The 20,233-nt window shown below is 39.1% G+C and overlaps 2 protein-coding genes and 1 pseudogene across 7 annotated transcripts in view; all 3 read right to left on the reverse strand.

Annotated features, from left to right (window-relative positions):
* Positions 1 to 705, reverse strand: part of LOC149035517 (uncharacterized) — a 3,442-nt pseudogene extending 2,737 nt beyond the window's left edge. The window contains exons 1-2 of the transcript XR_016182403.1: positions 361 to 705; positions 1 to 202 (exon numbers count right to left, since the gene is read on the reverse strand). The exon at positions 1 to 202 is cut by the window's left edge and continues 1,779 nt beyond it. The product of XR_016182403.1 is annotated as an uncharacterized LOC149035517 (transcript). The remainder of the gene's footprint in view (positions 203 to 360) is intronic.
* The window catches only part of LOC113665757 (bone morphogenetic protein 1-like), a 22,454-nt gene extending 6,717 nt beyond the window's left edge, over positions 1 to 15,737 (reverse strand). Inside the window, exons 1-6 of one of the 5 annotated variants that reach the window (XM_089191896.1) lie at positions 15,618 to 15,737; positions 10,095 to 10,148; positions 8,537 to 8,956; positions 7,525 to 7,914; positions 6,700 to 7,083; positions 1,007 to 1,414 (exon numbers count right to left, since the gene is read on the reverse strand). In XM_089191896.1, the coding sequence (XP_089048022.1) occupies positions 1,007 to 1,414; positions 6,700 to 7,083; positions 7,525 to 7,914; positions 8,537 to 8,831 (1,477 nt within the window). In that variant the 5' untranslated portion in view covers positions 8,832 to 8,956; positions 10,095 to 10,148; positions 15,618 to 15,737. Of the gene's footprint in view, positions 1 to 1,006; positions 1,415 to 6,699; positions 7,084 to 7,524; positions 7,915 to 8,536; positions 8,957 to 10,094; positions 10,149 to 11,541; positions 11,645 to 12,612; positions 12,749 to 13,050; positions 13,153 to 15,617 lie in introns of those variants that run through there. The other 4 variants (XM_089191895.1, XM_089191892.1, XM_089191893.1 and 1 more) reach the window with 4 other exon arrangements.
* Positions 15,689 to 18,098, reverse strand: LOC149035518 (uncharacterized). The gene is made up of 3 exons (XM_089191940.1): positions 17,887 to 18,098; positions 16,948 to 17,043; positions 15,689 to 15,994 (listed from the first exon to the last, which is right to left on the reverse strand). The coding sequence occupies exons 1-3, from the start codon at positions 17,960 to 17,962 to the stop codon at positions 15,831 to 15,833; spliced, it is 336 nt and encodes a 111-aa protein (XP_089048066.1). The 5' UTR covers positions 17,963 to 18,098; the 3' UTR covers positions 15,689 to 15,830.
* Positions 18,099 to 20,233: the final 2,135 nt, after the last annotated feature.

Genomic DNA, 20,233 nt, shown 5'->3' on the forward strand with positions numbered 1-20,233 from the left:
AGACTTTTTAGGCTTTTAACTCGTTGGCAGAGCTCTGAAAATCCCTTGTAGTAGCTGTGTGGTAAAGGCCCCTCGTTACATTTTACAACCGAACGTTCAGGACGTGGTGAAGGCTTGCTGCTTTCATGGCTTTTCTTAGGCATGTTCAGCTTCGGCAAAGCTCTAAATTTGGGCTTCTTTTTAGTCATTTTCGCAGATTGATCTATCAAAGAAAAGATAAAATTGTCAAACTTGGAAATAGTCAAACCTAAAACCATATCCACTTTCAGAACGAACTTCAAACAGCAGCAACACTGATCGGTGAAAACTAACTCGAAGCAAATCCGAAAATTTAACAAGAAAATACAGATATGTACTTACATATTTCGATATCTTCGGGCGCAAAATGTTACTCACAGGTATATATTCTATCGCTCTTCAACTGTTCCCTGAAGTTCTGATCCATTTCTCTTGTCTTTTTTATCTCACCAAGCCATTCGTCTCGCCATGTTCCATGAGCTTCGTCTTTTGCCACAGGCAACTTCCAAATACCAATTCCCTTCGTTCTTCTGCACGAACCACAGCCAAATACTGAGCAATTAGCCCCTGGCATAACTTTTATATTTCTTGCAAAACGACAACCATATACTGATGAAAATTACGGAGAAACCTAACACATATCGCACAACTAACAAGAAACTACTCGACAGACGCCATGATCGTTTGATAAATGTGCACTGTCGCGATCACGTGACAAGGCAAAAATCAAAACAAAGACATCGGTCTTTGAAGCTCGCCGACTTTCATAACCAGTCTCCTCTACTAACTATGGTCAAATCAGTCGTGATGAAGAGCGCTTTTCACGCTTGCCTTGAACTTGCCTTTTCTACCACCTAATTTCAAAATGTTTTGAGATAAAATTTCTTTGGCTGATTGGAAATGAGGGATGTTACGAATGAGCGGCAAGGTGTTTAAGCGGAGACACCGACTTCCCCGAAAACGAAGAAATAGGAATGCTTTCACTTACATGTTGGATCATGAAGCGCTGTAAATGTTGCTTTGAATCCCATGAAAGATGATCTGATTGGACCAGACCTGAAAAGAACCATCATGTTACGACCGGTAGAGGAGATGTCATCGGGGGTACCAAAACCGCACATTTTTCCTTCGCTCTCACCATCGATGTACTTCCCATCGACAACTTCTACATAATCTGCATCACATCCTCCCGAGATGCCATCTTGAACCATTTGAAAGGTGTCAAAGCTAAGTTTCACAAAGTACCCTTCTGGTACAGCTATGAGCCAATTACAGCTGGAGTGAGAGAGATACCCTTCTCTTCCCTCTGGGCTTTGAAGAGTTCCACTGTAACCAGATAATGTCAGGTTGTTGTTGTAAATGTTGCCCGGAAAACATCTCTGCTCGGAACTTCCGGCTGGGAAGAAAGATGCATCACCCAAATTAACCTACCATTTTTCAGGGAAGTCTTTGGCAGGCTCTCTACAGAGTTTAAACCCTTTTGAGCTTTAAAATACTTATATGAATACTAGGGCCCGACTGGCAACACCGAAGGTGATAACGAAACATAATTTTTTGATGAAGTGGTAGAGCGTCCTCAGAGATTCAAGTTATTCACCACATATTTGATAAATTCAAAGTGAAAAGAGGAATACAAAGATACTCTGGAAACAGTCTTGGTCCAGGGCCATGGACTAAATTCAGTTACACAGGAAAACTTCGAGACAACCAAGCTTATATGTTTTTTTTTCCTACGGTATAATTTAACCGAAAGAAGATTCTATACTCCTACAAACTCAGCTACTTTATTAAACAACGTGTAATGGATCTTACTATTGTAATACCATGTGGGTATTACAATAGTTATCTTCTAAAAAACTTACTTGAGCCCATTATGGACTATATCTTAGTTTACCACTGACACACACTCACTGCTACCTACAAATCTTCTTGAAATGAACAATCTTCCACTGCATCTCTCTCTCCCTCTATCTCTCTCGGTATAACTTTCCAGTCGGGCACTCCCAACAAGAACAACTACTAATATTAAACGACTGAGTCCTTAGATACATTTACAAAGTATTCCAGGACATTTCCAAAGCTTACAAAACAACTGTTTTAGAAGTCTTCCACCATAACTTCATAATCTAATATATTTTTCTCGAAAGTTCCATGGTATGATAGTGGAAAGTTCGTGTATGCATGTCAGCGTGACTAGGCATTCTAGAAATTTCTAGAAACTTATTTTTTTGGTCACTATTCATAACACCTTACCGTCCCAATTTGCAATTCGAGCAAAAGTGTCTTTAAGAACAAAAACTCTTGGAGATGTCATAATCAGTGGTACTTCAAGCCTTTTCCCCTTTAAGAGAGTGTCTCTGTAAGAGCGGTCCGGTCGATTTTGCTTGAGACACGGATTTCGCTCGTTTCTCGTGTGTTGTAAGACATTCATGTACCTATACTAAAACCACAATCAGTTTGATCGGATCTCTTTATTTTTCAGAGTTTTACGGAAATTAAATTTCACTCGAGCGAAGGCTTGTCGTGACACTTTTCAAGACTTGAATTTCATACAACTTTGGAGGACAATTTACAAAAAACTACGGAACTCAGCAAAAAAAGGATACCACAGCCATGTATATTAACTCTATCTTATCTATCGAGGCGACTTTCGTAAACATCACGTGTCAATCAAGGAAACAGGAAGACTTAAATGACACCTTATCAGTTCGCCTAAATCACACACGCCAAAACCGATCAGATTCAAGGTAAATTTTTGAAAAAGTGAGGCGTTCTTAACTGATCCAACTAACATAGCTAGGAAGTAGGTGCCATAGAAAAGGTAACTACAGAAAAAAACTTTGCGGCCCGACCTTTACGAGAACTTTATAACTCCGTGAACTTGCCTAATTTTCGGTAATCTCCAAGTTTGGCCGCCATTTTGAGGGACTTGTCAACATGAAGCGTAACCGATATAAATCAAGCAGGTAGATTTAAAACCGTCAGAAATACATACGAAAGCAATTCAATGAACTTTACTTTCAATTCAAGCGGCAAAATATGCTTACCATCCCCATGCGACCATTTATTCCAACAATTCAAACACTACAACTTTCTGAATACCCCTCGTCGATTCCACCGCAAGAAATAACCTGTGCCACCCAAGCTTCGACTCGAATGTGAAGTACGAATCAAATAACATAACTGCTTCATCTTTGCAGTAATATCACGCTGGTATTTTGATTTTCCGATCGACAAGAACGGTGATCAGAATCGATCGGTTTGTTTACCTCATAGACGTGACCGCTGACCAGCTGCTGAGTGAAAACAGTACGGTTCAGTGGCGAGGGGCGGGGTGAGGGGTGGGTGCGGGCAGATTATCAGAAGATTTTTGGGAACATCCGAACATATGCATTAAAGTATCATGATAAACATTAGGATTCTCAGCCTTAATGCGAAGGCATGCTTCGTGTTGCAACACACCGGAATTGAAAATTCGTCGTAAAATCGCACGAACCTTAGAATGAGTGCAGGCAACTTTGACTTCTGGCGAGATTAAGTAGATTGTTCAAAGGACCCCCTGAGATTTTTTTCAGGACTATAACTGAGATTTGTTAATAACTATGATAATCGTCATCATTAGCAGACGGTGCTTTTTGCCCATTGTTGTCATCATTATCGTTATCACGCCGGAAGAAGTATAAAGCCGGCATGTCGCCTTACCTAGCTACAAAAAAAATTGTTCTCTCTTTTGCTCCCCTTGGATCCTGGAAACTGTTACTATTAAGACGATCAACAAGAAAGCCTTTATGATTATTGAAACTTTTGATTAACAGAATGTAAGAAAAAAATCGGTGGGGAGAGTTTTTCGCGTATCTTATTATCTGAAGGATGATTTTAAATAAAACAAATAACACTTAATTCAATTTACCTTAGTTGTCTCGTGTTTAAAAGTGGCGTTTCTGGGGACCGTAGATTCTTTTCTGATTCTTCTTGTCTCAGCCTAGACTCACTATCATCAACTTTTTTCTTGTGCTTCTTACGGCATGGGACACAGATAGCTGAGGTAAGCGATTGCAAATTTCTCACTTAAAGTAAAGCCCAGTAGCATCCATCAGGAATTAAAAACCGACATGCACTGTTTACTTTTATTATTCTTAATCAAATAAGGGGTGTTTTAGTCTGCAAATTTAATCATACTGGTTAATGAGAATCATACAAACTGCGGAAAACTGACCGCAAATAATTGTGAACCGTACGCATGAGTAAGTATATTGCGTTGTCAGGTGATTTGATCTTCTACAAAAACATTATTGATTATCAACCAAGCAATATTGTACATATTTCCATCTGTAATTAAAAGCACTTACACATAGATCTATTTTTTTCAACGTGATGTGTACTTAAGTACCTTTCATCTAATAAAGAATTTCTTCTCTTTTCGAGCAGATGTCACGTGACAAAAATAGATAACAGAAAATGTTACTGAAGACTACCTGATTCAACTGGAATAATAACTCCAAACAGCTTCTAAATGTCCTGAGGCATATGCAAGGTAATTATATCTCTGCCTTGGATACGCTTCCTGACACCATCATGATCAGGATACTGACATGTTACCTTCTCCCCAGAGTGTGGCGATGTCTATAGCAAATCCACATTTTTTTGTTTATCCTCCTGAGCGAGGTGAAATCTTTAGACAGGTGGCAGCTTATCAAATGATGTTTTACTTCGTCATTGCATTCAGACAGTCGTACCAAACCACTTAAGCCACACGATGAACTAAAGTTTTATCCATCTTTGCCATTCAAAAAGGAGTCCTGAGACATAATGAACGTCTCGCTAATGAACGACTTCTTCCTGTACTTGTAATTGTTTCCAACGCGATACAAGTTCGGGAGATCTAAAGGAACTCACTATAACTTTATATATTCGATACGATTTCAATTTCCGCGTCAAAGGAGAAGCCTATTGTAATTCGTGAGTGGTCAGTGGTTACGCTCGTGAGGTAAAGAATAGGTTTGTGACTTTCTCACTCAATTGAAGACTCGCGTCACTCTTATGAAATGGTTGAACGGAATACAGACTTCAAGCAGTCTCTTATTTTTCTTAAAGATAGTGAGGTCACGCGTATCCTGTGAGCATGGAGAAGCCGCGAGACACGAGACTCGTATCTCGCGTCTTTGCCGCTCCACGCTCTCAGAGTTGGGCAAAGACAAGACACGTTATTTCCGGTGCGATACAAGAGGTTCAATAGTTATCTCGATTATCTAAACACATTTATTTACGTGGTAAAGATTTGTTTTTAAATCTATGAACTGATGCTAGTCCTATTTGGAACGAAATGCATTTGAAATAATGCAACACGAAGCATGCCTTCGCATTAAGGCTGAGAATCCTAATGTTTATCATGATACTTTAATGCATATGTTCGGATGTTCCCAAAAATCTTCTGATAATCTGCCCGCACCCACCCCTCACCCCGCCCCTCGCCACTGAACCGTACTGTTTTCACTCAGCAGCTGGTCAGCGGTCACGTCTATGAGGTAAACAAACCGATCGATTCTGATCACCGTTCTTGACGATCGGAAAATCAAAATACCAGCGTGATATTACTGCAAAGATGAAGCAGTTATGTAATTTGATTCGTACTTCACATTCAAATCGAAGCTTGGGTGACACAGGTTATTTCTTGCGGTGGAATCGACGAGGGGAATTCAGAAAGTTGTAGTGTTTGAATTGTTGGAATAAATGGTCGCATGGGGATGGTAAGTTTAACGAACAATTTCATATTTTGCCGCTTGAATTGAAAGTAAAGTTCATTGAATTGCTTTCGTATGTATTTCTGACGGTTTTAAATCTAACTGCTTGATTTATATCGGTTACGCTTCATGTTGACAAGTCCCTTCAAAATGGCGGCCAAACTTGGAGATTACCGAAAATTAGGTAAGTTCACGGAGTTATAAAGTTCTCGTAAAGGTCGGGCCGCAAAGTTTTTTTCTGTAGTTACCTTTTCTATGGCACCTACTTCCTAGCTATGTTAGTTGGATCAGTTAAGAACGCCTCACTTTTTCAAAAATTTACCTTGAATCTGATCGGTTTTGGCGTGTGTGATTTAGGCGAACTGATAAGGTGTCGTTCAAGTCTTCCTGTTTCCTTGATTGACACGTGATGTTTACGAAAGTCGCCTCGATAGATAAGATAGAGTTAACATACATGGCTGTGGTATTTTTTTTTTTTTGCTGAGTTCCATAGTTTTTTGTACATTATCCTCCAAAGTTGTATGAAATTCAAGTCTTGAAAAGTGTCACGACAAGCCTTCGCTCGAGTGAAATTCAATTTCCGTAAAACTCTGAAAAATAAAGAGATCCGATCAAACTGATTGTGGTTTTAGTATCGGTACATGAATGTCTTACAACACACGAGAAACGAGCGAAATCCGTGTCTCAAGCAAAATCGACCGGACCGCTCTTACAGAGACATTCTTAATTTTCCAATGATAACCATCTCTGAAATTACCTATTTAACCCCACAGTTGGTGTGGAAGGCGCACCTAAGCACCAAGAAAGCGAGGATCAGCGATAAATCCCAACTTGCTCCCGCTTTTTCACGACAAATCAAAAACATTGACCAAAGTAACGAACAAGCTTTACGCTTTAAAAATCATTGGTCTGTTGATAAATAAAATCATAATGTACTTACGCGGTTCCACAGCCTCAAAACGTGCCTTAAATCCAGTATGATTCCAAGAGTCCTGACTGGATTGAAACTTTATCCGCATGTACCCCCCAGTCGAGTAGACCGCTGACTCCCTACTAAACAAGTTGTATCCGTAGTAAACAGCTACCTCTTCACTCCCCGACTTTTGCCCATCAAGTATTCGCACGTTGTCCTCCCGATCAAGATTAAATTTATCAAATGTTAGCTTCACTCTTTTGTTAGCAGGAACGGAAATCACCCAAATACAAGTGACTTTTCTCGGATAAGGAGTAGGATAGAATGGGGAGAAGAGGGTACCAGAGGAACCAGTGGGACGAATATGTTCGGCATTCCCTTCTGACGATTGGCATGCTCCAAAGGCTTCCTCTGCAAATGAATGCATCAATAAGAACGTTGCAGCTCGATTTCAGACATTCATTTGCAATCCTTGTCAATATTTACAAACCTCACACATCGTTATTCCGGTATAATTTATTCGCCCCCCCCCCCCAGCCGGGAAACAATTGATAAAGAGCTGAGTGCTTCTATAGTACGTTTGTCTTCTTCACCGAAATATGCGAGACATAGGAAAGTGACTCTTTCCACTGACCATGGTGTTGTAAATAATGCCATCAGACTTTCCCCTACGCCTTGCAGTACATTTTCAACACCTATAAGGCTTCAATAGTCAAACCACGGAAAGACAAACTCCGTAAACTTACGCAAGAAAAACTTAAACGATCCCATTTCTTCACCCTCCCCCCCTCCCTAAGCCCCTTAGGCCAACTGAGTTTCAGAGTAAACCCAAGAATGCCCAAATAACGTTACCTATGACCACGGCTGAAAAGTTTAAACTAAAACTGCCTGCTTCCAATAAGCATTTCTCTTCCACAGAAAAATCAACAAACATGTGGCGTCCTGTGGAATAAATCACATCAGGATGGACCGTTCCGGTATATGATTTTCCAAGACGCTTGTATGATGAATCGATACCATCATAAAAAGTGAGTCTATCATAACTTTTTTGCAGATTGAAGTGATTAAATTTAACTTTCAATACATATGCTCCACCAGTGGAAAGGTCATCCGGTACTTTGAGTATCCATCTGCAACACCATGAAAACAAACTGGCAGGAGGCAAGAGAGGATAGCCTGGACTCGTCAGTGTCTTCTTATCTGATATAGAAGCAGCAAGTGCTTCACCGTAGCGAGGACAAACTAAAAAGTACAAATACAACGAATGGTTTGCACCCAGGAGTAACAATGTGAGAGAAGTCCTGAGAAGGACAGTTGTTCATAGTACTGACTAACGTTTCAGAGTGCAATGCTGTAACCCTATAGATGAAAGTTTCTGGAAAGCTGGTTCACTCCGTTGGAACAGAATCCCATGCCAAATTTCAACGACTACACCACAAATAAAATTAATAGAACGACCAAATATTACCAACAGAACAAACTGACCAATAACATCAACCTTACGTCATTTGAGTCTCACAGCCAATAAGATCACGGCAAAATTGACCAATCATAACACAAGAACCAGACTCATGAAATTCAACAGACAATAATTCTTTACTTGGCTCTGATGATGACTTCTGCTGAGGTGGTGAAATCTCTCTAGAGAGAGGAGAAAACCACCCTACCATCAGCATGAAAATAGGGCAAATGCAAGGGACTTTCTCTCAAGAAATGGACCTCGTTTAAGGAAAAAAATAAAGTGCTTTGAAGAAGAAAAGTTCTTGACTCAAGAGAGGAGATAACTTATGTTGACTAAACAAAAAAAAGGGCCTCCTTCATCCACAATGGCTTAATTTCCATAGTGGCACACTAATTGACTTACTGAGTTTATTCTCTGCAGTGAATTTAGCCTTAAACCCTTTATGATATCGATGCGAGGAGGAGGAGGAATCTGATCTGAATCGCACCCACATGTACCGACTTCTCGAGCGGATTATCCCTGGATTTGACTCACCACAGAACTTTCTGTCACTTCCGTACACGTCAAGTACCTCTACATAATCACCATAGCAACGCCATAAAGGAAAACCTGCAGCCACAGACTCCATATCGAATAGCTCGAAGCTGAGTTTTACAATGTTCCCTTCTGGTACTGTAATAAACCAGTTACAGCTCATTCCTGGATAATATTGGGAGTAATTATAAGCATCTCTTGGACTCTCAAACGTTCCATTAAGGCCACTTAAGATGAGGTCGTCGTTGTCAATGTTTCCTGGCCAACATCTGTTGTTGGGACTTGCAGCTGTGAAGAGATCATACACATTTCCTATAAACAACTTAATCTTTATAATGTGATTTGTCCTTTTAAATTAGATCGACTTGAGATTTTGGTTATTCATTAGGTCTATTCAACCCAGGCATATGGGACCTATACAGTACCTCTGTGTAACAACAAATGTCTGTATCATCCCTTGAGGAAAAAATTAGTAATATCAGTTTCTTCCTTCCCCCCTGTAAACATACATGTCCAATACATTTGAAATTCAATGCAATCCATGCAATCCATGCCATAAAATGACTATAAGAAGCTTGTGGGCAAAAACTAAAAAACTAAAAAACCCAACAGGACAGTACAAAAACATTATCATCATAATTTTTCATTCCACAGACACAACACTGAAGTAAATATGACCATACTGTCCCAGTGGAAATTAAAGTACAGGCAACCCATGACAAATAAACACAAAAATACCCACAGTCTTCTGCATAACCAAAGAGGTCGCAAAATAGCACTAACAAACCTACACAAACTCAGGCCTCAGCAGACCAGTTGCTGGTCTTTAAAACAGGTCTAGAGCTTCTCACCTTTGCTTTAAAAAGACTATCAGATATCTGTTTTTATCTAATTCTTCCTACATCTAACAAGAGGTTAATTATAATGTAACGAAGAGGGCACCCATACAGAATCAGTGAGCTATAAACAAAACTTGAATTAAGCACTCTCTTATATTCAATTATATTCATTATTATTCTTATTTATTTGCTGTGTTTTTAATATAAAGATACTCAGGCACTGACTGATATGTAGGGTAATAAGTATAATCAATGGGGTGGATAACATAAATCGGCCACCTTAAAGAGTTTCAGAACTGACGTTTCGAGCATTAGTACTCTGTCAGAGCATTAGCCCTTTGCTTTGAGGAATGGAAAACACTCAAAATGTCAGCTTTTAAACTCAACTTAACAATTTATGTTATCAACTCAGATAGTACCATGTTATACTCTCCCACTGACCCAGCACCACAGTTTCTTTAGAAACTTATCCCCTTTATTTACTGACTGATATATATCCTTTTGTGCTGATACCAGAGTTTCACTTATTCATCACAGCTTTATAATAAGATGCAACACTTTTAATGAATTTAATTAATGTCACTTACTAGTATTTTGCGCAAATGTAGTCTTAATTGCTGCCCATGATAACAAAAACAGACCTGAAAAGGTATGAAATAGAAATGAATTTTCAATCAGCAGCACCTAAAGAACAACTCTGCAATTTGATTGGCTACTAGTATAGAACATACACTGTATGAACATATCAAATGCAATCAACTTTTTGTTTCATTTCTACCCATTTACCAGATGGAAGTTTTTTTTTCAATCTGTTTAAAGAATATTCATTTGATTACAGAGTTGGACTGAGTAGCATGGACACAAGGGCATAGCTAACAATCTTAACTCTCGATATTTTTAAATAAAAAAAAAACAAACGTCAGAACTCTGATCATAGAGCCCTTGTTCCCAAGGAAATTCTATTTTGTTTCAAACAAAGTTGGGTCATGATAATGGGATGATCAATAAAATTTATTTGCAAAATAAGGAAATAACTTGATTATTATTTTGTTTATGCACAAAAGTAGGGTTCAAAATGGAGTTGGTCATATACTAGGGTTATCAACTAGACAGGTTATCAACTAGATAGTGGTATACATGTAAATACTACACATACAGTCAAACTGGAATAAAGCAGCACTGTATTAAGCAGTCACCCTGTATTAAGTGGTCAATAGTTAAAGTCCCAAAATTCTTTCTTATTAAACACCTTAATTTTCACCTCTAAAACCCCTTACCTCCCATGAGTGACTTAGAGAATTTCTCCTTACAATATCTGTACAATATCAAGCATATAGAAGTGATAAGAATGAAGTAAAATATGAATTAGGGCATTAGTAGTTGATCCAATATCAGATTTTTCCGAATTGACATCATAAGAATTGTATGGCAGACAATAAGGAGAATTACTAATGATATCTTTGGAGTTGAAGGGTTGAACAGTCACCTCTATTAAGCTGTCATATAACCACCCTTAACTCTAAAACCAGAACCACTCAAATAAAACTAAAAACAAGTTTTCAAGTATATTTTGTCCATGTTTATCCCCAGAAATCAACACCAGTAGTATTTGTGGGCGAATTTCGTACATCAAATGTTCACATGTGGCATAAAATGGCATTTTTTTACATTACTTCTATTCTGTAGAACCTGCATTAAATGGTCAACCTGCATGAAGTGATCACCATGCCATACCCTGGGGTTGACTGCTAATACAGGTTTGAATTAAGTAGGAAATCACATAGTTATAGTAATTGATAGTAGAGCTGTCAAGAATGAGATTTGGGACCAGTCTCAATCGGCATTGGTAAATGATTTCCAAAACGCTGTGCTAAGAAAGATTGATATGTAACGTATTACAACAGGTGCCATTGAAGAGTCGGCTGTCTTATGATAAAATAACACTGACATTCTGCAAATTAATAAATAGCAACTTAGGAATAATTAATCAATCAGGTGAAAGTAGTATTGGAAAATGAACTGAAAAAGTACTACCAAAAGACAATCCGCCCGAGAATGGACTTCGATCTGCCCGACGAACAAACAGTGCATCAAATTACAAAGTTTAAGCTATTATTTCATTTTTAAAATTTCTTTTAGTAAATGTTTGTAGATATTTGTTGACCGTGTTACCAAAACAACTGCTCATTCAACCGCTGGAATATTTAACTTCTTCGGAACGTCAGCGATCAAAAGCGAAATCATTTTGTTACGTAATAGACACATCGAGGCCAAATTTTTGAGGCAAAAAGTCAGTTGTGATGTCAGTTGAATAAAATGTCTGGTTTTGTAAGATATTTCACTAAAAATGCTACTACCACGGAAACGAAATGATTCTACGGTCTTGAAAATGGGATACCAAATTTGTTTAAGTAATGCTTTTTATGGCGGTCATGCAAACAGTGAACGGAACGTAGCCGAGACGAATTTTACTGCAGAGTCAATAGACAACTCAGAAAAAAATATTAAACCATTCATGTTGTATTTCGTTACAAAAACTCATAACACACTAGTTTTATCTAAGATACCATTTTAAAGAACTCTACACAACTCATAGATAAGACGACGTATACATCGAGCGCAATGACTTCGAAGTTCGGGTGGAAAGGTCTCGGGCGGTTTGACTCTCGGGCGGAACGACCGGATGCCGCCTAATCTGTGTACTAAAATGGTGCTGTTCTGTTTTCTCATGTTACATGCGGATGAACGATGGCTTCGATATCAAAATTCAAATTTTCTAGCCTTTCTAATGAAGATCTAAAAATGCAGCTTACGTAAAATAATGAGATAAAGTTTCCGCACATCCCCATCCTACATTATGCATTCAGTTCTTGGATAGAGAAAACAATTACAAAAACAATACATTGCCATCGGGAAGACAGATTTGTTTTACAATAGTATGGGGCTGTGCGGAAATTTTACCCAGCTGTGAACAAATAAGTTGTAATCGTGCGAAAAGTGAAATTCTAACACCTCAGTCAAGAAATAGTTCTAGCTAAAAATTACCACAATGCATGATGGAATAACAATAAGTCTTAGCAGGGAACAAATTAAAGAAAAATTTACCTAATATTTCCACGAGGCACATGATCTTGTCGTAGAAAACAAGTTCTTTGGGGTTTGAACGAGGTTCCGAGCGAACCGAACAGATTCTTAGTCACGAATCCTTACAGGCCTCAATCCAGCCCGTGGGGGGATAAGCGAGGTGAGCGAAGATATCCTTCCCCCCACCACAAAAAAAATAGCCGCTGACGTATGCGTTCAACAGATTTGTGTATCTAGTTCAAGGTTCATTTAGTTCAAAATAATTTAAGAATTCTTTAAATTTTCGGCGAGTTAAAAGGCCTAATCGTGAAATGGAACATAACCCATGCGTCGGCTTGTTTTTCCGTGATGCGGAAATGAACAACCTCAAGAAACCTCACCCCAGCACCCTAGGGTCGTAAGATTGTATGTAAACGCGTTTTGTTTTTCGACCACGGCTAGGCGGGTTACCTCACCTACCTGGGGTCCCCCACTTCCATGTAAACAGGCCCTTAGTCCTTGACCTCAAGCGTCGAGTTAGGGTCGTATCTGGTCGTCCTTTACTTCAAGCGTGGAGCGTCGGTATTGTTCGTCCTTGACCTGACAAGCGCATAGTCTGAGACTGTTGTCTTTGATCCCGTAGAGGCGTGAGCGACAGCGGTGTTCGTCCTTCAGTCTTACATACAGTAACATTTTAAACTATGCACATCTACAAGTGCCATATTTTTTTGATTTTATTGTTATTCATTCAAATAACATCTCTAAGTTTTGCATGTTAAGATATAAAATAAATAATTGTTGCGTTACATCAATCATTTTAACTGGATCAATACGCATATTTTATAACCTACAGTGATTTTCTCCACACCGTGAAACAACGATTACAGCATATTACTAAAACTAAACAAAACAATAGGACTAGTATCTCATGGAATGATCTTGTGTTGGTAACTGTTTCACAGGTTTAGTAAAATCACTCTATTGTTAATATTGATCAAAACAGAGGGAAAAGCGAGTGGAGCATGGGGGGGTGGCCTCATGGACTAAAATTTCAACCCCTCAAAACAAATATTTTCTCCCTGTGGGCCCCCAAATCTTTCATTAACCAAATAGCCAAAAATACATCGTCCTCGCCCGCATTTCCTAACCTTTGGTAATTACTAGTTTACCGTCAAATGTTTTAAAAACCGCTTCTTTTTCGTTTAAGTTTTTGTTAAACAAATTACGTCCTCAAAGGAGACAAGTCGTTTTCAGCGGAAATGGAAATTGTTTTTACCCAGCCGTTGCCCGTCGGTGGAATGAACCAAGTCATGAGAAACATGAAGAGATCAGTATGTCCAGTTCCATAAAAAAATCAGTGATTTCTTCGGGTGATCTAACTGACTAATCATGGTAGTTACTGTAATTGCACAATTCCTTCTAATACTACGTTCAGTAGCCAACGCATCCCACGGAATCGCCTCCAGGCGTCTTGTTTGTTGTGGCTGCTGCTGGAGACGAAGCCACGTACGTCGTCGTCAAGAGTTAGTGAGTGGGTGCGTGAGTGAGTGAGTGAGTGAGTGAGTGAGTGAGTCATTTTGCCAATGGATCTTGATTTTGTGCTACTTTTTGTTTGTTTCGTAGTATCTTAGTAAGTTCGACATTTGCACTAGATACTCGTTTGTGCTCTCTTCTTTTGTGAATTTAGGCTTATAACCACTAACGCATAATGTTTCTAGTTCTTGCCGTGACACTTCAAAGGACAGCAGACTGAATAGACATCTCACAATCATTTCAGATTTGCGCGTGATTAAAAACAACACTTTTCCATGTGGTCCGGCGCATTATGAAATTTAGAGGAATTTTTCTTTGAAGAGAGAGCATTTTACCGTTTGAATAAGCGAATTATGCCCAGTAGATGCGAAGACATGATTCTCGCAGTTCTTGCCGTGACAAAGCAAAAGACAATGTAGACTTCCTAAAATGTTTACCGTCTCGGTCACCGACGCGTAGTTTAAATCAAACTTTTCCTCGCAGAAATATCTCAATGGGTGTGATCTGCATATCATAGAGGCTTTAAGGAAAATATTTTTTTTTTGAAACGAGAGCATTTTACCGTTTGAATCAGCGACTTATGTCCAAAAGAGCCGCTAAATCTGCGAAGCGAGCAAGCTGCGAAATTTAGGGCCTGTTTACATAGAGGCGGGGGACCCCAGCTAGGTGAGGTAACCCGCCTAGCCGTGGTCGAAAAATAAAACGCGTTTACACGCACTCTTACAACCTCGGGGTGCTGGGGTGAGGTTTCTTGAGGTTGTTGTTGCGCTTGCAATTAAGGAGTTTGAGTAGAGGCGTCCCAAGCTCAATTGTCGAAAAGGACGAAAGATTAATTCTCGGACACGTGTATTAATTCATGAAAGCGTCACGCTTTGTATTACGCGGTGTTTGGTTTCGCGAGGAACCGTTGACTTAATAAGTTATACGGAATAGTTTGGGAAATCAATAAAATAAACCAATAAAATTGACCGGACTACCCTACCTAGCAGACCGGGCAACCCACCTAGGCGGGTCACCCCACCTATCATGTAAACGTGATCAAAATAAAATAAATTATATGGACAGGCGGGTTACCCCACCTGGGCGGGTTACCTAATCTACCTGGGGTCCCCCACCTCCATGTAAACAGGCCCTTAGGGCCTGTTTACAAGGAGGTGGGGGACCCCAGGTAGGTGAGATAACCCGCCCAGGTGGGGTAACCCGCCTGTTCATATAATTTATTTTATTTTGGTTTATTTCATTTTTATTGGTTTATTTTATTGGTTTCCCAAACTATTCCGTATAACTTATTAAGTCAACGGTTCCTCGCGAAACCAAACACTGCGTAACACAACGCGTAACGCTTTCATGAATAAATACATAGGTGCTTTTTAGTGTTCTTTACGCCACCGTCGCACCAAAAGGAAGAGACCGTAAATTTTTAAGAACTCACGTTTGCACGAAATATTCCCTTAGCAGCAGTTAAACTTCAAGGTCGGCCGAGAAGAGTACACACACAAAAAAGTATTACTCACCAGTTTGCTTTCTAAATGGCGCATTCCATTTGAAACATCTGAAGCAATTTTTAACAGTTCCCTCTCGGACTGTTTCCACCAAACGTTGACATAATTTGTATTTAATAAGAGAATCGAAGGAGAACTTTCGAAAACGTCATTTAAGCCAGTTGTCATTTCATGAAAACAAAAAGTAACCACTTTAAAATCAGTAGAGAGAGCAAAGAAAATAAACTAAAATTTGTTAATATACCTTGTTGACATTCTCTCTCTCTCTCGTTTTCTCTTCCGTCTGATTTGTTTTGCAAAAATAACAATTATCGTAACTAGTACGGCTAAGGCAAGTGCACCGACTAATCCCCAGATTATTTTGAAAGGAACTCTGGAGGTTGATTCTTCTATGAAGTAAAAAAAAATATAAATGATTAATGAAGGGGTTTTTAGTGATTTAAACTTCATGGGGAAAAACAACCATGCCCATCATTTTCATCTGGGGTTAACCTCACGGTGCCTAACGGGAATTTATTGATTTTTTAGATGAAACATAAATCTTGATAAATACATGTACATAAACGGACAAAAATGAAAGCGAGTGAGTCAAAAGAGGATAAGGAAACAAAATAAATGAATAAAGACAATTTTGAACGCCGCAGACAAAGAAAAATTTTTGTTATCCAAAAACTATGCTTTTAGAATCAATTGATGAGGGTGAAGTTTGTGAAATAAGCCGTTTCATACTCTAAATTTTCGTTCATCCAAATATTATCAATATATTATTAATATTAAACTGAGTTGGAGGACCTGCCTTGTGGCCTATGAACCACACCTGCTCCGTGGTCTGTGGACCACAACTGCCCTGTGGCCTATGGACCACACCTGCCCTGTGGCCCACGAACCAGAGCTTGTCACGGTTTCTTGTTCACAAAGCTACCGAGACTAACACTAGGACTCAGGTCCTGGATGAAGTACTCGCCCATTTCAGGTAACCCACAGCATGCAATTTATCAGGTTCCCATTGGCACTGAGAGAGTCAAGAGTCGTGCTGGTATAACTCAGCACAAATACACACAACTAGAGTTCATAAACTAGTTATATAAACACTTTATTATCTCTTGAACCAGTCAGGTCCAATCTCCTTTCCACTCTAATCAATTCCACTCTCTCCTTCCTCTACTACTCACCATGGTGGTAAGAATCATTAAAAAGAAAGGAATTTGAGCATATACATTTAACCAAACTCGTAGAACAAAAAAATTAAATTCAAATAGAAGCCCCTTAAAATTTAGCCGCAGAATCAACAGTGGTACAGTTCATCTTCCCAGAGCCTTTCACAAGAAAAGTGAGTGCATACCTGTGGTCATTCTCCCAGCTTGTGTTGGGGAAGACATAGTATGTGAAACTTGATTTTCCACACTCCTGTGCGACGTTACTGGCTGTGTTGTTAGCTCTAAAATGAAAGAGGGAATACGTTCAAAGTCAAGGTCATTTTAGTGTGACTCTTTCTTACTCTTACCACGTTTTGACGTCATCTGTAATGTATTTCTGAACGGACGCGCGGCACCATGGAATCTCATGAATTGTTAATTACACCCTCTGATATTTGGCTTTAAGAAGCGTTATCAGAGCGATTGACGAAGGGCTAACTCTCGAAACGTCGGTCTTTAAACTCTTTACGGTGGCCAATTTACGTTTTCAACTCGGTTGGTAACACTAAATCACCCTGTTAATGGCTTTTTACATGCGCTTAAAGAGACTAAAGATTAAGTAACCAGTAAAGTTATTTTAGCTCCGTAATAACGGAACGGACTTAAATTTGAGCGCGGCAGGTGTCGAAAACGCACCAACAAACATTTCCTTTTAAATCAACTTTTTTTATTCTAGAAAACCCAAATCTCCGCAATTACATCTGCAGGTCAACCAAAGAGCTGAACATATAAGGCGACCTTTTTCCCTAACAAAACAAAGATCAAAATCACGAGTTCACGTGTTTCCGGTCTTTTAGTGAAACGCATCAAACGAAATGACTGTCTACAGTTTCCGAGAGTAGGCTCAAAGGTTTAAATATCATGAAACGTGTTAAAAACTCGTCTGACTATCCTAGAGATTGTGAAAACTGATAAAAATCATTTGGAGAGACCCTTAGACAGTATTATTGTAACACTAATTAACTCTTGCCGCTGCTGTCATCCAACATACGTGCTTTTTACTCCCATGCCGGAAAGCCGAATCCATATGAAAGCAGCAAATAGTATAACATTAATCCAGTCGAAACTCAGATTATTTATCTTACCATCGTTCCCGTGTACTTGTGCGCCAAAACAGAGAAAAAGACCACCAATGATCAAGGGTTGTAAATCTATTGCCATCTTGCAAAGTTAAGTATGCTCAGTCGAGCATCTACATGATTCGCGAAATCGAAAGCAAAATTTAATATTTGACTGTCCAAATCACGTCTAAATAGGGCTTTGACAGTTCCTTTTGTCATCGGTTGCTTATTTAAATACCTCAAACTCATTTACATATGTCAGAGCCCTTGAGTAAAGGCTTTTGGTTCCCTTCGACAACAATTTCACTCCGGAACTGACGTACGTAGCTGTTGGCTATTTTTTGATTGATAGCAACAAACAGTACAGATTAACAACGGCAATGTAATCGGTTTTAAATGAGTACCTGAACCAAATAAGTCTCAGAAGTAACGGGAGTCGCTTGAACTTAAAGCTAACTTAAAAGTTCCACTTTATCACATTTGGTTAACTAATTATTGATCGTTTGGCGCGTGAGGACACATGCAACCTATTATTTTCCATATGCACATTTCGGAGGTCGTTGACCTCAATCCAGTCGTATATTGGAGCGCGAGCTGAAAACAATAGTAAAATAGAGGCTGATGAGGGTGTGGACAACAAATCGGGAGTGGAAAGGTCAGAAAATGATGTGTGCTACCTCCGTGGGCAATGTACACTCTTCCTCTCTTTTTTTTTTCTAAAGAACCTTTTTTATGAGAACGTTCAGGCCGAAATGACATCAAACAGCAAACAAATTGGAAGATACTGTCATTACATCTCTTGAATTCCTTAAAATGAAAATGTCTCGTTAAGTACCTGTGTTAGATCTTCTCGCTTTTTCATCATTTTTAATAGTCTGTTGTACCACAGAGTAGAGAAAATTTGTTACTGTTTAAGGCTTTAAAATTCCCTCGAGAGAACGCCTGCTCGTCCATGTAAAATCGGCAAGACTTATAAATATTAACCGACATACAGAATTCGTTCTGATGTGAGCTATTTAAAGGGAAGGAATAGCTGTGACTAACGCATTATTTTGACGAATTTTGTTTAAAGCATTGAACCACTTGGAGTATGCTTACCCTTGTCAACTTCTGGATGCTCAAAGTAATCTTATTCTTACTCAATTTCAAATTTCACGGAAAGTTTTGGCAAACTTTCGCAGGCAACAGCAACTGCGAAATGACGCATCCACCTTTCGCGCGCCGGTTTCATAAACTGAGGACACTGTGACGTTAAGCGCGCAGAACAACTCCCTGACAACAGGAGCAGGTCGTGTACTGACCACGTGCAAGTTAAATGATAGTCTGCGCGATGCTTACTCTTGTTTTTTGCGCTGCGAAATTTTTTTTTTTAACTGACCTTTTAGAATACGAACAAGGAAGAGTGCTTTAATTTGCTTTCATTTGATTGTCTATAGTGTCAGATTTAGCCATATATGCCGACACAGTCCGCGTGTTCCTTATCACCAAATTACAAAAAAATTATATGAAGGTGAATTGGCGCAACAAAAGCATCAGTTTCTAGTATTTTGCCTACCAGCCACACAAATCCGGCTGTGTGCACTGGAAACGAGCTTTTCAAAAGTGCTTCCCGATTTGAAAACGCCACCCTGGCGTTTTAGACTGAACAGCCAAAAGAAAAATGAAAACAGATCTTTGCGTAAAACTAAACGTCAAAGCTTCTTGAATTCCATGGCGAACTAATTAGGTCTTCTTTAAACGGTAGGCTAGATTTTTTGCTGTTTTCGTGCGTCTGCTCTTCGATCGGAGGAAGGTGAGCATGCTCGCCAGCCCGCCGTTGATTATCAAGCCTGACTGCTAGCATGCTCAACGGTACATTCAAACGTTTCTGTAACTTGTGATACTTGTGGTGTGGACAGAAAATAATTTGTTCGTTTTCCAGAGGGGACAAGTTAAGTTGCATTTCAAATTTACCTGACTCCCAAAAATATCCTGATGATTATTGACCTTAAATTTTGCCTTCTCTTGATAGTCCATCTTTAAATGATTGCAGTATTTCGTCAGTTCATGATGAGTTGCATTGTTTGGGAGTGGAGTGAGGCAGGCCTTTGACTTTAAAAGCTGAACTGACTGCAATGCTTAAAAGCTCGACAACTTTTTATCCAATATTAGGAAATTTAAAAGGATGCTTGTATAGTTTTATTTATGTTCTTTTACAGAAAGATTGTTAAGCGGCACTGAATGTTTTGTTAAAGGCATCGATTGAGCAACAAAACAACGACATACGCGTTTTTCTAAAAAATATAAGTGTAGCATATTATTCAGTAAGTGGATTATGATTTCAGTCATTTGACTATCTTAGGCAATTATTTAAGATTTGAATTCAAAGTTC

The sequence above is a fragment of the Pocillopora damicornis genome, chromosome 13 (assembly GCF_964200805.1).
Source record: "Pocillopora damicornis chromosome 13, jaPocDami1.2, whole genome shotgun sequence".
Taxonomy (NCBI): Eukaryota; Metazoa; Cnidaria; class Anthozoa; order Scleractinia; family Pocilloporidae; genus Pocillopora; species Pocillopora damicornis.

Bases quoted from the DNA above. Each gene is read 5' to 3' on its own strand.
- LOC149035518 (XM_089191940.1), bottom strand. From the start codon at position 17,962: ATGGCAATAGATTTACAACCCTTGATCATTGGTGGTCTTTTTCTCTGT. The intron at 17,044-17,886 runs GTAAGATAAATA...CTTTCATTTTAG, and splicing joins ACAAGTACACGGGAACGATG to AGCTAACAACACAGCCAGTA. The intron at 15,995-16,947 runs GTATGCACTCAC...TTTACTTCATAG, and splicing joins AGCTGGGAGAATGACCACAG to AAGAATCAACCTCCAGAGTT.